Source organism: Syngnathus acus, chromosome 23, assembly GCF_901709675.1.
Source record: "Syngnathus acus chromosome 23, fSynAcu1.2, whole genome shotgun sequence".
In the NCBI taxonomy this organism is placed as follows: Eukaryota; Metazoa; Chordata; class Actinopteri; order Syngnathiformes; family Syngnathidae; genus Syngnathus; species Syngnathus acus.
The window spans coordinates 4,274,774-4,286,856 of record NC_051107.1 but is presented as its reverse complement, the minus strand read 5'-3'; the positions used below and the strand labels follow the sequence as shown (position 1 = coordinate 4,286,856).

Below are 12,083 nucleotides of genomic sequence, written 5' to 3'. Positions count from 1 at the left end.
GAGCCCTTGCGCCCTTGCTAAGGTTTGTTTTGCAATCATTCGATACCATTGACGGCTATACACGTCAATTTGTAACTGGCAATGAATACGTTAATAACCACTGCGTAATGGAGTCCATTTAATTTACCCGCACAAACCCTCAGGCGTTAAAAGTTCCACAAGTTCCCCCGCTTGTTTCGTAATAGCGCGCGTAATGTACGAGTGGCCACGCGAACGCGCGTCTCTCCGTGTGTGTGCTCCTCCTCATCTTCCCAGCAGCCAGGTTATCCCCTCCTTCATCATTATCTGCGCACCAGCTCATAAATCTACGCGCTGATAGCGGCGCTCCGGTGTCCTAATGCATATTCATAGCGACGCAGCCTAGATATTCATGAGGCGGCGTCTGGCCGAAGCCGCTCCGATTGTGAAATATAAGGCGCACTTTGCCTTTTTATGGCCTTGTTTTCTCTGCGCTTTGTTGCAATGCGCGGGGATACGCTTGATGTATTTGCATGTCTCAAGGAGAATTACCGTGCACAAGTTTTTGCCCCCACCCCTCACAGCCCGCAACACGGAGGTACTCTTGGGCCCCAAAATTGTTCAGCAGTTTTTTTTTGTTTTTTTTACCGGTGATGAAAAATGAGGCGAGTAACAACTTTTGAAAGCTTTATTTTGCTGGGACGGCGCACATATATCACGGTTTTTGGCCAACGGATGACAGATTACCATGCAGATGAGACTTCCCCCCCCACAAATGAGTCAACTTAATACCTAAATTTAGTTGAGTCGCTTTGGAATCAATCATGATTTCTTTTCAAAAGTCGTAAAAACCAACCATTTTCTTGAAAGACGACAAGTGAGCCCCCCGACCATCTGTCACGTTATAAAATCCACGAAGGCTCCTCCGACTGGGGTAACCGTACTGTAACCCAATTATACATGCCGGCCATAACCAGCCTTTGGGGAAATGGCTCTATTAATGTCCTCGTTCCCTACTGACATCTAACGTGCTTTGATTTTTCTTCTCTCGCCTCTCGCACAAAGCATATTATAGCGTACATGCTCGAAATGAGCCTGTTCATACGCTGTCTTTAATACTTCCAAAGAGAACGTTGTCGCTAATTATGACTTAAAACGGTCGCTGGAGTGTCCGCGGGCTCTCGTACAACATGCTTACGACATCTTGAAGCTTAATCCCCGTGTAACATAACTCTTTGCTCGCGTTATATGCAAATCTTTGGAAGTCTGGAATAGAACGTTGATGAGACGACCTGAGATGATTAAATAAGGACATCATTTTCTGATGGTCACTGTGGTCTCATCACGCCGTTGTCCAAAGTCATCGTTTGTAATTACGAGGAAAGGGCCGTGTTGGGCAAGTGACAAGAACCGCGTCGTGTTTGACAGCCTGTCGCTGTGTTTTGACAGCCTCGCGCGTCCCACACTCGGCAGCAGGCGCCTTTCTGCAACTTCCCGCCGCAGACGTCGCTCAAATCAAACGCCACGTTGGGTGTTTTAATTCCAGACGTGGCGAAATGGCTCCGCGCGTACTTCGACGTGAATGAAAGGCCCGCTCGACAATGCTTTGACACGAGATGAGCTCGGAGCTTCATTAGTCGTAGGCCTGTCGGCGGCGTTATTGATGATTAGGGAGAAGGAGCTTTTGTTCGTGAGAGATCCAATCATCTCTCTCGCTTATTCAACTGGCAAGAGAGGAGCAATCTGGTTGACTTGAATAGCCAAACATTTTCTTCCTCCCTGCTTTCCTATCTCTCTTTTGTCTCTTTGCTTCGCTTCTTCAAAAAGTTCATTTTCCCTCTCCATCTTTGGATTATTAAGTCAAAGAAACAGCTAAATCCTGCCCGGAAATGCTGTCAAAAGAGGTTTATAAGATTTTTGTTTGAGAGTACTTTCTGTCATACTGAATGTGAGAAAAGTGTGTGGGCCTGGAATGCATCCAGGGGGTTCACCACTTTTAAGTAAAAGCAGACATTTGGATCCATGAGGTGTACCTAAAATTTTGCCCGGCTGTCTGTAATGAACGCCCGTTGGCTTCTCGCGATCCGACAGGGCGAAGCGTCCTAAAATTTTAAAGCCTCACCAAACTACATTAAAAGCGACGCTGCGAAGCTGAATGTTTTGTTACATCCCACTAACACGCGGCAGTAATGACTTTGGCCTTGAATTGATGCTTGGTTACTGGGCTAAGTAATTAGAAAATAAAGACAATATTCCGTTCTTACCCTCGTAATGTTCGTAGAATCGCACATACGTGACCGACGGACATTGTTTTCCCCCTCGTTGGGTTATGTAGCTTACGTGATCCCCGCATTTGGAAATAAGGGTCTCTTCTAAAACATTAATGCAGCAATTAGCCTTAGCCCAAGTGTTGGTGCTTAACGAGGCCGCCGTGTTGCGCATCGGAATCTGTTTTCCTCTCATGTATCCAAATTAAAACCGTTTTTTTATTCCTAGCTACCTCATCTCCCAAGCCGGTAAAAAAAAAAAAAAAAAATTCGGTGTGCCTGCCAACTTTTTTTTTTTTGTTTCTAATGGCGCATTCAGTCCTATCTGTTGACTCCTGCCAAAGCTCGCCGCTGCTGACTTGCTCACTTTGTATTTATGGAGGTCAATCATCTAATGGACTGTTTTAAATATGTATAAAAGTGTTAAAGCTGTCCACTTTAATTTACTGGGAAACGCTGAAGACCTCTTTTGGACCGTACTCATAAAGTTCCAGGAGAGGCGCTTACGAGGGCTGTTTTGCGAGTGAGCACGGGGGGTCGCCTCCTATATTTACTGGAAGCCTCGTGAATTATTAAACAGCCGAGGATCGTCGTCCTTTTCTTCTCGGCGCTCGGGTCGGAGGATTTTGCACTCTTCTTGAAGAGCAAGCGACCTTTAAAAAAAATCTCCCGGTGCAACAAGTGGCGCAAATATAACGAGAAAGGCATTCTTTATTGCCGGAGATAACAGTAAGCACGACATATCGCGGAACCCCGCCGCTTGATTTTATTAAACGCCGTCGTGAGCGTTCCCCTTTGGCTAGTAAAATAAAAAAAAACACATCGCACTGGCAAATTGGCACGACCCTCTAAAGAGTTCCCCGTAATTGCTCTGAGATATGACAATTAGCCGCTTGTGACGCCACAGGTGTAAATCCGGGAAGAATTTCATATCAAGGTACAAGGACAAACAAAAATGGACGGAAAAGCAAAAAGAAAGATAGCAAGTGTGCGTCTTTATGGCCCAGCTGAGCGGCGGCACAGAGGCCAAGTTAAACGGGGAGGGGGGGAGATTAAAGGCAACGCCGGGGCGGGCAGCCTCTGTATTCAATCAGCACGCTGGGCCACACCTCAGCCTGCATGCTGATGGGGCTGCGGTGAAAGGAGCCATGCACTCGGCCACTCCCAGCGCCGAGGATACTGAGCCGTTTCTCCGTTGAACGCTACAAAATCTCAGCCTTGTGTCCCTCTGAATATTAACTTGGATGTCACGGATCCATTTGAATCGGGCTGGTTTGTTTTCTATCGATAATTTGTTTTTGCTCATTTACTGCTGTATTGTGACAGTTTAATACTCTTACTGGATCCCAGAAGGGACAATTAACCTGTGGTTCCGTTATGATTTAATAAGGCCTCGCCTGTTTTTTTTTTTTTGAGTCATTTGTTCTCCCAACTAAAAGTCACACATTATTTTCAATTCAAAGTCTTCACATGGCTACGTAAAACTCAGTAGCAAGGGCTAGCTAGTAACGGCGAGCTAGCAATAACAAGCGATCTGCCCTAGTTAGCAAATGAAAACGGTGAAAATTTGACGGTTTTCAGGTTTAGAATTTGGGTATTTTAATCATCTCGAAATGTTGGTTTTTTTTTTGTAGAATTTGAACAAAAACTTACCTCGAAAACCTCTCGCATCAAATAGAGTTGATCCGAATACATTTGCACAAAGTGGGTCAGACTGCAGTCTTACGGAATGAGCCATCGCAGATTCCCGATGGTTTCAGGGCGTGGGATGTTCTCCTGGCTACACAAAGACACACAAAGACAAAAAAAATAATCACACACACAAGCAGACAATGTTAAACAATTACACGATTCAAGTTGGTGTGTTTTGCGGCGCCGAGAGGAGGAGAAACAGCTTTGCCGGTTGAAAGGTCGCCCGAGTGAGAAAGGGGGCATTTTATTCCCTCCGTCTGTAAGGCCGAGGTCAGTGCAGCTCGACATGATCAGTCACGCTTGTTGTCGTCTCCGCACGGTGGCCTCAAGCTGCGGTTGCATTTTTGAAGAGGTGCACTGCTGCCTCTCAAGTCTCCGCGGCGCTCTGACTGCAGCAAACATAAATCCCCTTCTTATTTTGCGCCGCCGAGCCTAATGTCAGGTTTGCCGTTTGTTCCTCTCCACATTCCTCTCGCGTAGAAATTTGGAAGAAGCCGCTGAAGTAGGCCAGCGTGAAATACCGTATTTCCTCAAATAGCGGTCCCCCTCCGTGCCCTAATTAGCCGCCGGGTTTGTCATCCGTTAAGACAAATAGCCTCCCTTTTTCCCACGAGGAGAAAAAAAAACCTGACTAATTATCTTAATTTCTAGATCATATAGTTCGCAAATAATAAACAGTTGCGAACCAAAACAGCAGCACCGGAACAGTTTGAGATGATATCCAGTGTTGTGTTTTCCCCTCAGTGTCCTGCATTCACCCAAAGGTCTTTAGTATGTAAAATGGCCGCCACCTTTAAGGACGTTGCCCCGCTGCGATGAGCCTCCCTCAAGCGGAGGGAGGCAAGTGCCCTTAATCGCGACGCTAACGTGACGCTCATATTCGTACGTGGGGTTACAGGGGGACATTTGTTTCCCCCTTTTTCTCCCTCGCAGTTTTAATAGACGATTGTTCATTGTTTTCGCGCCAGTGTTATTAAGCGGCGTTCATGATTATAAAGCACCGGAGGGGGGGGGGCGTCCCGCGGGAGAACGCCATTCGGCGTGTGCTTTTACACAAGGTCACACAACAGCGAGAATGAGTCTCATTTATTCCGAGCACAAGTCAATACAACGGTGAATGAAATGGCGACATGGCGGCGATAAGAGAGGAATTAAAAACCTTTGTGTTTTTCAGTTGTCGGAGAAACAACGCGCCGTCTCTCGATAGATTCAAAGGCAATCAAAAAGCAAACACGCTGCTGAGTGGGAGACGCGACAGATCTCAGACCAATTGCTTCCCAAATATTGGGCCTTATTCAAACAAAATCAGAAGAGAGATCACAGAAAAGCAATCACGCCGTCATGGAATTGACTAAAAGACGATCAGATTGTTTTGATATCGCAGACCCTTGGGGGGGGGGGGGAAGTTTTATCAGCACAAACCAGCAGGTGTTTTTGTTTCAATGTTAAATGTAATTTTGGACAGAAGTATTTTGTAAAGTAGTTTATAAAATATGACTAACTTTTTTTATTTTATTAATTTTTTTTATTACGTCTTGTTTTCTGTCATGACTGTACACGGTATTGTAAATTATTATTTTTTTTTACAGTGAGCCTCTGTACAAAAAAAGTGGAGCTTTTTTTTTTTCTGGAAAGAGAACAAAACAAAAAGGCAAGCCATCCTTTAAGTTTGGTTGTGGCTGCTGTTGCGTGGCAACGACGGCTTAGAATTTAGATGAGTCAGAGGAGGACGAGAGCAAACTCTATCATGCGGCTGTGTTTGACATTCATACGCCGCTTATTTTCCAAGTGCATGTGCTGATGTTGTAGCGCGTCTACTCCTGCGCACCGGCTGCTAGCCAAAGTATTTGTCCCCTTTTTTGGAGGGAAGTGAAGAAAAAAAATTTGCAAGAAGTAACTTAAAATAGATGGTGTAACCCCCCTCGTCGTGATTAGATTGCGCTCCTGGTGAGGATTGTCTACAGAACTTTCTCTGACTCACGGTGGCGGTATGAATAATTTCAAGGCCGGCCTTATGATGGCTTCTCAGTCAATCGATCAGCGTCGGAGGGAGAAAAAATAAATGTGAGGCCCTTTGAGATGAGCTTACGTTCTTTCCAACAGCAATCAAACACACCGGCCGAGATCCGGTGAAGTTATGTTGAACCTTTCGTTCTGCCGCCACGTGTGAATTAAAACGTCGGCGCTAGTCCGAGAGTCAAGGCAGTTGACGAACATGATGGACAGTCGGTGGCGGCGTCTATACGTTAAATCGGGAGATTGCGGGCGAGGCGCCGAGCTGATGTGACTGATGAGGCAGTAGAAAGTACCACCGGGGGTAAATCTTTTTCATTGCTCGGTAATAAAACATCAGGTTGTCATTCGGCTTTACATTAGATTCATCATCCACAGAGCAATTCGCGGGTAATTTAACCAGATACTCGACAATTTGAAGGCTTCAAAAGATATAAAAACTGTTACTATTCAAATCAAATAATACAGAGACGGGAAGCAATTATGGGAGATTGAATGGAGGGGGGGGGGGGGGGGGGTGTACAAAAAAAGAAAACTAATGGCATTTCAAAAGACGTCACAGGCGCGGACGTTTTGTTTGCTTTTCATTTAGCGCGAACCGACAGCATAACACGATAAGGATTAAAAAAATAAAACTGCTTAGTATGAAAAAAAGAATTCAAACAAAATAACGTGAATAATAATACGTTATATGGTCTGTCTGTATGTAATATATATATATATATATATCAGGGTAGGACGAAAGCTGCTTGGATGTTAAAATAAAAAAAAAAAAGGATTCAGAGTGTCGCAGCCAGCCAGACGCTTGCTCCTGGCTCATTTTTTGAGCAGCTGCAGTACGCAGGAGTGATGCAGCATCTTGGCTCGGGCTCGTGGCTCACGTTTACATGCTCGCGCGGCGCTCCTCCCCCAGCACAACAGATGCCAACTACATCGAGCTGTCATGTAATGTTTTTGGGTTAAGTGAAGATTATTTGGGGAAGACATTTTGTGAGTGCGCCTTTTTGACAAGAAGATGTCTGTTTACACGTGTCCATATGTTGCAAATTAAAAATCCACGCGCAAGCTGTGGCACGAAGAGGAAAAAATAATGTCATTGACACAAAAATGTGTCTATTCTAATGCACTGGAAGTAGAAAATATGATCATCCAATCCAACTTTTGCCAGGGCAGTCAAATTAGAGCGTTTTTGAAAAATGACCGAGTGTCCTGAGATAACGTGCCGAGACCTTTGGGCCTAACGGGAGGCGCGGTGAAAACAAATGCTTTGACGCCGCGCTGGCCATTTGTCAAGACGGCCGGGCGATGACAGAGCAATCGTAATGTGCTGAGGAGTGGGAGGCGAAATAATAAGGCATTGGGGGGGGCGGGGGGTGTCAATAACATTACGTCGTATTACGCCACGCGAATCCATCTTCGGCCAGCGCCGCCGCGTTGGCTTCACTCGAGGGTGGCCGCACATACATTTTAATCAGCCGTTTGGCCGGCCGAGCCGACAACCGCTCGACAAACTGAAGCTGATAAGGCTGATGATAAATCATAGCGGCGCCGCTCGCAGCTTTGGATTCATTTCTGAGAAGGCTCGGACGGTTCCTACCGTTCACGTCTTGTTGCGGCGGCGTAACCAAATCCGCTAACCCTAACCCGACTTTCCCCGTTTCAACTCGGCTGTAGTTTAAACACCTTCTGGGGAATGTTAGTTTTAAAGCGTAAGGAATATATCAGACGGCGCACTGTAGCTCACCTAAGTAGAAACAAGCTCTTAAAAATCTTTGATTCCTCGCCGCAATTCTCTGCAGCATGGCGCGTGCTGCAGGTTGACACCCCAGACGGAGAGAATTTGTTTGATTCATGGGGATAAAATCAAAAGTCATCTCTAAGGGGCCCGGCGTACATATCAATGGGAATTTCCATCATCTAGCGATGTTGATATTGATGGTCGTGCCGGCAAAAACGCAGGGCCGGCTTTAGCGATCGCTCACCTTGGCCTTTCAGCACAGCCACCGGTTCCAAATCTTTTTAATAGCTCTTTAATAGCTGTTTTGTTCTTGTTGTTTGTTTTTGAAGTGACAAATCACCTCTCATGAGCTTCAGTGTCTCCGGCCATCCTTAAATCTTTCTACCCAGGGCCACCGTCAGCTCTAGATTTCATCATTACTTTGATTTATGACCAAATACGGGTGACACGGACGTGTCACGGCGGAAACTTTTGGGCGGATATGACTAAACACGATTTCTATTACGGCTGGGTGATGTGGCCTTAAAATGAAACCTCACATTTTTCTCCCATCAATCAGCTGTTTGGGAATTGGACTTCACTTTGCACACTGACCTTTTATTTTTTATCTTGCACTCAACAAATATATTTTAGAAAATAAACGAAAAAAGTCACATTGAAATAAAAACTACGATAAAAAAACAGCTTTGTATTATAGCCCAGGAAATGTAGCAACTCTACAAGAGTTTCTATTTTTGTGGATTCAGATTTAATGGTGACCAAATGAGGCTAATTTTATTGCCGTGAAACGTCAAAACACGCAGATACAGTCATGCCCACACACGAAAATGTTTGTTTTCATTCCCTTATAGAAGCACTCATGGAAGGACAGAGTGCAACGCAGCATTAAGAGGATATTAATTTCGCTTCGCTGACAGCCGGAGCTCTGACAGCGCCGGCGCAAGGCCTCTGCTTGATGAAACGTGGGCGAGTAATGAGCTCCTGCGACTCAAGAAAGACAGAACAACACGGGCGCCGCCGCGACTTCAGACGTCACCGCGGCCTTTGAGTCTTGACACGCCGATGCGGGCGCAAAAGACATCCAAACAGTCGGTGGGTAGCGGGGAAGTTCAGCGTGAAAACGTCGCCAGCCGGCGCCGGAGTTTAGATGACAAGTCATTATCCGCCATCGGCCTGAGCGGTTGCGAGGAGGAAGGCGGAGGAGGAAGTTAAGTAAACAGGAAAGGGGGCGTTGATGAAGGTGGCGTCTTGATCTCCCAAGACGGCGGCTCATTTGATTTGGTTGACGTGCATTATTGAACAAAGTGATCTTGTGTTCAGTCGCGGCGGATATCTATCCGCATACTTCTCACGAGTCTTTGTCACCGTCGTCCGTTTCACGCGACTCTCCGATTCGTCTGACCATTTATGAATTCTTCCGATGCCGAAAGAGAACCTCAAAACAAATATTTAGTAGTTCGGGGTCGATTCTGTTTTTGTGTCAAGCCGGAGTGACTTTTATGCTAATATTTGATTGCTTTTGTGGCACCTCAAAATATGACAACAAAAGACTGAGAAAGGCCAAACCGTGTTTTGACAGCTGTACAACTTTGCACCGCACGACTTTTTGAGGTGAACCTACGCCTACTGAACTGAAAACGCTTCCCCACCACCCACCGCCACACATTTTAACAATTTATCAGGCTTTCAAAGGTAGAAAGTATTGAAAAAAAAGAAAATCCTTGAGCTTCTCTATCTAGCTAGCTAGCTATCTTCCTCATTCGACTGTTCAAACTCTTCTGAGCTGTTAGGGGATGTTTATTTATTCAAAATGTTCACAGCGTAGTTGGCTCTAGGAATTCAGTGGAAAAGCAGGTGAGACACTTTAATCTTGCCATTAAAAGTAGCGAGGGAACCCTAATTCGAGAAACTTTCCGCTTTATGCACAGGCGCCGTGTGTCACGGTCTCGGGCACCGTGCGCATGAATCCTGATGGATCCTCATTACCCCAGGTGTGACCCCTCGCGGCTCAGTTCATTAAGCCGAGCGGCCGAGCGTCGGCGACTGGAGTCCAGATTTAATCACAACTTCCGCTCTCTTGCCAATCACAATTAGGTCCCGGTAAGCCTCTCCAGCATGGGGCCTTCGGGGCTTCCATACACACACAAAGGTTAATTTGCGAGCAGCGAGGGCCTGGCTACGGAGCCAAAGGTCACCTGATTGAATACATGGAGTGTGTGCGATGGGGGGGTTGCTCCGGTGCAATTACAAAGTTCATCAGTATTCATGCGGTTCCTTCGTGGCTAATGGCTGCATTACCTTCAAAGCGACGCCACTGATTGAACGAAGCTATGGAAAGTCACTTGAGCAGTCCGTATCCTTGCTACCTTGTCCTTACTAGCATGACAATGCTACATGCTACTACTTGACGACGGCGTGTTACTCACGCTAGTAGCGAAGTAGGTTAACTTCGGAACAGTCCGGGTGACGTGACAGAAGGTGTCACGGGATCGTCGCGAAAGCAGATTGCTGGATCTTGCCCCCGTGTCCGCTTGCGTGTGTCTGACCTCGCTTCCTGCCGTGTATTGTCGTTTGCAGGCCAGCTGGCGGCGGGGACATGTGAAATTGTGACGCTGGACAGGGACAGCAGCCAACCGCGGCGGACCATCGCCAGGCAGACGGCCCGCTGTGCCTGCAAGAAGGGCCAGATCGCGGGAACCACGAGAGCCAGACCCGCCTGCGTGGATGGTAAGGCTAACGCGCTTGTTCCGAGGCGAATATATTTAGCGAACGTGGAATGCCAGGTTCCCGGTTTAACACTACTTGAAAGCAAGGAATGAAAAGAAACAATTTTGAAGACATTTACATGTCATTCAAGGGCATTGCGGAAGTATTAAGTTTAAACTCTTGAGTTGAGTATTTCTTAGCTAGCGGTACAAAATTGATATAATTCCAAGGCTAATAGCGGTGCAGTCCTCAAAAGAAAGAAGTGTCAGTTAAAGGCAATGCAAGAAAAATCACGTCTTTGGAAAATACAACCTTGCTTTTTCATCTCCTTTTTCGAAGTTCGACGGGGCGTTTGACTCATTCCTAGCGCATTAAAAGTCGCCGATATAGAAGTCAAGCAAACATTCATCCCGAGTACAAACCTGTCGAATTACACGATGACTCGGCATTTTTTTTTTTTTTGCGACGCTTCCCTCAGCAAGATAGCAGGCGGGTTGGAATTTCATCCCTCCTTGTCATTCTGGCAACTCTTACACCGATGAATCAATGCGTCTTCAACATTCGACTTCCGAGTATTGATCAAAGCACTTGACCGGAATAGGAAAAACATCAAATGTATGCATAGCGACGTCTACCGCGGACATAAAAGCAAACTGTGCGCGCGCTATTTTGCGAGGATGCTTGTAATTTACAATTTCCCGCTCGACGATATTGCCTCCCGTCGAAATAAAAACTTTATTGCGGGTTATATTTCAAAATCCCAAGCCTTGTTATTATTGCCATGCAAATGTGCAAGTCTTAGTTAGAAAGTGAGAGAGAATCAGGGCCGCCGCCGATGACCCGAAATGCCGCAAATGGGAATTCAATCAGTTCTAATCCACCCGAGTCATTGAAGGTCTTCTTTTGCCGACACCTCCCTTCGGTCATTCCGGGCTAATCCATAGCCGCCGTATACAAGCTCTGGCCGTTTCCAGGTCACCCTGGCGACAAAGACGGTCACGTTGAAAAGGGGATTGAGTTTTTTTTTTTTCTTGCGTCTGTTTGGAAACCCTCCCTCACTTCGCCCTTGTTTCTGAACACGACGGCGCCTATCTGCAATTTCCTCCCCTTTTATCTCCGTGCTAGCTTGATGACTTTTGAGTAAGAGTCAGAGCGAGAACGCGGCGCCTCGATTCTGCCCTCAACGCAATGTGCCGCTCTTATCTGGCAGTCACTTGTCAGCTACGTGTTTGAGCGCCCAAAAAGCAGAACGGTGTCATCCATTACGCACGTAAACAAAGAACCCGCGTAATGATGAGGTCATTTGGATCCGAGTTTCGACAAGTGCCGCTGTGTTAGCGATTGCTCGGTGAAATGAACGGAGCTGTCGCTAGCTAGCGGGCTATGTTTCGCTCAATCCCACCAGCACAACTCGCTTTGTCATCCCTTTCGGGTCAGTGGGAGTCACTCGCTTTGTGCCACCCGGAAGTACCCCGGCGCCTATTGTTCGCCGGCGATATGAAAAGATCTATTATTCCCTTGCACGAATACCGAAATTACAGATTAATTGCACCTTCTTCCTTGTAGCGGAAGAACATTTTATTCTTCTGCCTGTCACTGTACGTCACCGACATGGACAAAGCTACATTATTTTTGGAACGCTGCACAGCGTGGTCTTCCCAACCGCCGTGTTGAAAGCACAGCCTCTTCCAAAGTGTTTTAACGTTCCG

At 46.4% G+C, this 12,083-nt stretch overlaps 1 protein-coding gene and 1 long non-coding RNA gene across 4 annotated transcripts in view; one reads left to right on the top strand and one right to left on the bottom strand.

Annotated features, from left to right (window-relative positions):
* tafa5a (TAFA chemokine like family member 5a) overlaps window positions 1-12,083 on the top strand; it is a 61,490-nt gene that overhangs the window by 29,065 nt on the left and 20,342 nt on the right. For both annotated transcript variants that reach the window (XM_037243501.1, XM_037243502.1), the window contains exon 2: window positions 10,246-10,395. In XM_037243501.1, the coding sequence (XP_037099396.1) occupies window positions 10,246-10,395 (150 nt within the window). The remainder of the gene's footprint in view (window positions 1-10,245; window positions 10,396-12,083) is intronic.
* The window catches only part of LOC119117311, an 88,232-nt gene that overhangs the window by 65,032 nt on the left and 11,117 nt on the right, over window positions 1-12,083 (bottom strand). For both annotated transcript variants that reach the window (XR_005096478.1, XR_005096477.1), the window contains one exon: window positions 3,879-4,005. This is a non-coding gene — a long non-coding RNA (uncharacterized LOC119117311). The remainder of the gene's footprint in view (window positions 1-3,878; window positions 4,006-12,083) is intronic.